Source organism: Olea europaea, unplaced genomic scaffold (assembly GCF_002742605.1).
Source record: "Olea europaea var. sylvestris unplaced genomic scaffold, O_europaea_v1 scaffold753, whole genome shotgun sequence".
Lineage (NCBI taxonomy): Eukaryota > Viridiplantae > Streptophyta > Magnoliopsida > Lamiales > Oleaceae > Olea > Olea europaea.
Genome location: NW_019265938.1, coordinates 89,501 through 91,921, shown reverse-complemented (window position 1 = coordinate 91,921; position 2,421 = coordinate 89,501). Strand labels below are relative to the sequence as shown.

The following is a 2,421-nucleotide window of genomic DNA, read 5'->3' as shown; positions in this document are numbered from 1 at the left end:
CTTCACGTATAAACTCAAGGGAAGCAATGAAGATAAAGCAATTAAGTAACATTAAATTTTAGAACTGAAATTCAAGCAAGAAATCATCATATGAAAATTAATTTTGACACTAGCATCAAGTTAACTAATCAACTTTTAATTTTAATTTTTTTAACGTTTCACCGAGAGTGAGGCTTTCCCACGGTAATGGAAAGGTCAGCGGAATGCATAAAAAGAACAATAAAATATGTAAAAATGATCGTATTCTTAATTTTTTTCTTTGCATTTTCTATCATCATCAAGGATAGCACAAAATTGAAGAAGAAACAAGAAAATCCAAATTCATACAAGAGCACAAAACCCAATGAAATCCAAAATGTAAGGCTCTTAACTAGCGATTAGAAGAAAATTTTGAATAAATACACACATATATAAATAGAGATAGAAAGAGATATTACAATATCAACAGAGGCTTTCATGTGCTTGACAAGAACAACACTGGTTCCCTTTAGGTTGGTGTTCAACATAAATCAAGAAAGTATGACAACCAATTACAAAAGAATGGCATAAATAACATACATGATTACAAATGCTTACGATGAGTAGAATATCATTTGATGCTAAATTATCGAAGAGATTTTTCTGCACGATTTGAATCTATCACTGCTCAATCAAAAGAATAGTATGTAAAATCGGTTCTTCACGGCATTAAACAAATTTTCATAATATTTAAGTTAATGTTACAAAAGGGGGACTAAAATAAGTGAAAATAATACTTACAAAAAAGTTATAGTTTTATAAACGTATGAAGGAAAGAATTTCTTTGTAAACAATATTTTTAGTATGTGTATTCTGTAAATTTTTTATGCTTAATGGTTTAAGTAAAACTTTAAAAGATTTACTTGTTTTAGCTCTTGACAATGCTACATAAAGTTGACCATGAGAGAAAACTAGTTCGGGAAGATACAAGCCAACGAAATCAAGTGTTTGACCTTGTGCTTTATTTATCATCATTGCAAAGCATGGCCTAATAGGGAATTGATGTCTTTTGAATGAAATTGAAGTTTGATCACTTTTTAGAGGTACAAAAGGGATTCTCAGTAAGAAAACATATTTTCCACAATACTCACCAGTTGTAATTCCAGCAAGAATTACATTCTTATTAAATTTTCTAAAAGTAAGGCATGTTCTGTTACATAACCCTTCAAAATGATTGATATTCCACAATAACATTACAAAATAGTTTATTTTAAACTCCAATTCATGTGGTGGAATACCATTTGGAGTCAAAGTATTCAATAAATCTTCCTGTAGGCTTTGTTTTGACTTGTCAATTGCCTCATCAAAATTATAATATGTGTAAATTTGATCAGAAATCTGGTCAAGTAAAATTTGGTTAATATTAACAACACATTTATTTATAGGCGTAAGAATTACTCGATTTGCCATGGCATGTAAATTATCAACATATGCTTCTATATTTGGAAAAAGTGACTTATTAAAATTTTCAAATATGTAATTTCATTTTCAAATGATACAATTATATTGTGTGGAAGCTGAATGCAATTACAATTGTATTCTAGTTCCGTTCCAATTTCAATCCTGAGCAAGTACTCACAAAATGTGGGATCTAATTTCGCTCTCATATTTTCAACCAATGGTAGATGTGAATACAAAGGTCATAGGTGAGAGAAAATCAAGCTAGCTCTCATTATGTCTTTTTTTCGTTTCAGTATCACTGGTAAAACTTGTTGAAAATCTCCTCCTAGAACTACTACTTTTCCATCGAAAGGAAAGTTGCAATCAATTATATCTCTGAGCATTATATCAACAGTTTCAACAGCACAACGATTCACCATAGGTGCTTTATCCTGGAGTATTAAATTTGACATTTTCAACAAAGTCCCTAGAGTTGATTGCTTACTAACAGAACAATTAACCTCACCAACTATTTCCAAAGGAATTTTAAATCTTGAATGAGCTGTCCGACCTCCAGGTAAAAGAGATGCAGATACTCCAGAAGATGCAGTAGCCAAAGCAATTAAGTTTTGAGACCTCACACCAGCTAGGAGCGCTTCATATAAAAAAGTTTTACATGATCCCCCTGGACCACCAATGAAATAAACTCCACTTGATTTGGAATTTACTTTTTCCATAATTATATTGTACACAAATTATTGCTCATTATTTAGGCTTGCTGCACAAGCAAAGCCTCTTTCAATATCTAAATTTCCTGTCTCATCTACCATCATTTTTCTCAACCTTTCATTTTCATCTATATTTACACTGAATGACACTATCTTATAGTCATTTATGTTTTTACCCAATGATTCTAAAATTGAACCTATGTCTTCTAAAGCCCGTAGTTCAGTAGCTTCCAAAGGTATATTGTCATGTATATAATCATCAGTCATATAAACTTTAAATTTATCCAACAAAAGC

At 30.9% G+C, this 2,421-nt stretch overlaps 1 protein-coding gene across 1 annotated transcript; it reads right to left on the bottom strand.

Moving 5' to 3' along the window:
• Window positions 1–774: 774 nt before the first annotated feature.
• LOC111391107 lies at window positions 775–2,135 on the bottom strand. Its single transcript, XM_023016259.1, has 2 exons — window positions 1,719–2,135; window positions 775–1,356 (listed from the first exon to the last, which is right to left on the bottom strand). The coding sequence occupies exons 1-2, from the start codon at window positions 2,133–2,135 to the stop codon at window positions 775–777; spliced, it is 999 nt and encodes a 332-aa protein (XP_022872027.1).
• Between the last annotated feature and the right edge of the window lie 286 nt (window positions 2,136–2,421).

Coding starts and splice junctions, on each gene's coding strand:
- LOC111391107 (XM_023016259.1), bottom strand. CDS start 2,135: ATGGAAAAAGTAAATTCCAAATCAAGTGGAGTTTATTTCATTGGTGGT. Junction 1,357..1,718: donor ATTTTCAACAAGTTTTACCA/GTGATACTGAAA, acceptor TTACTTGACCAG/ATTTCTGATCAAATTTACAC.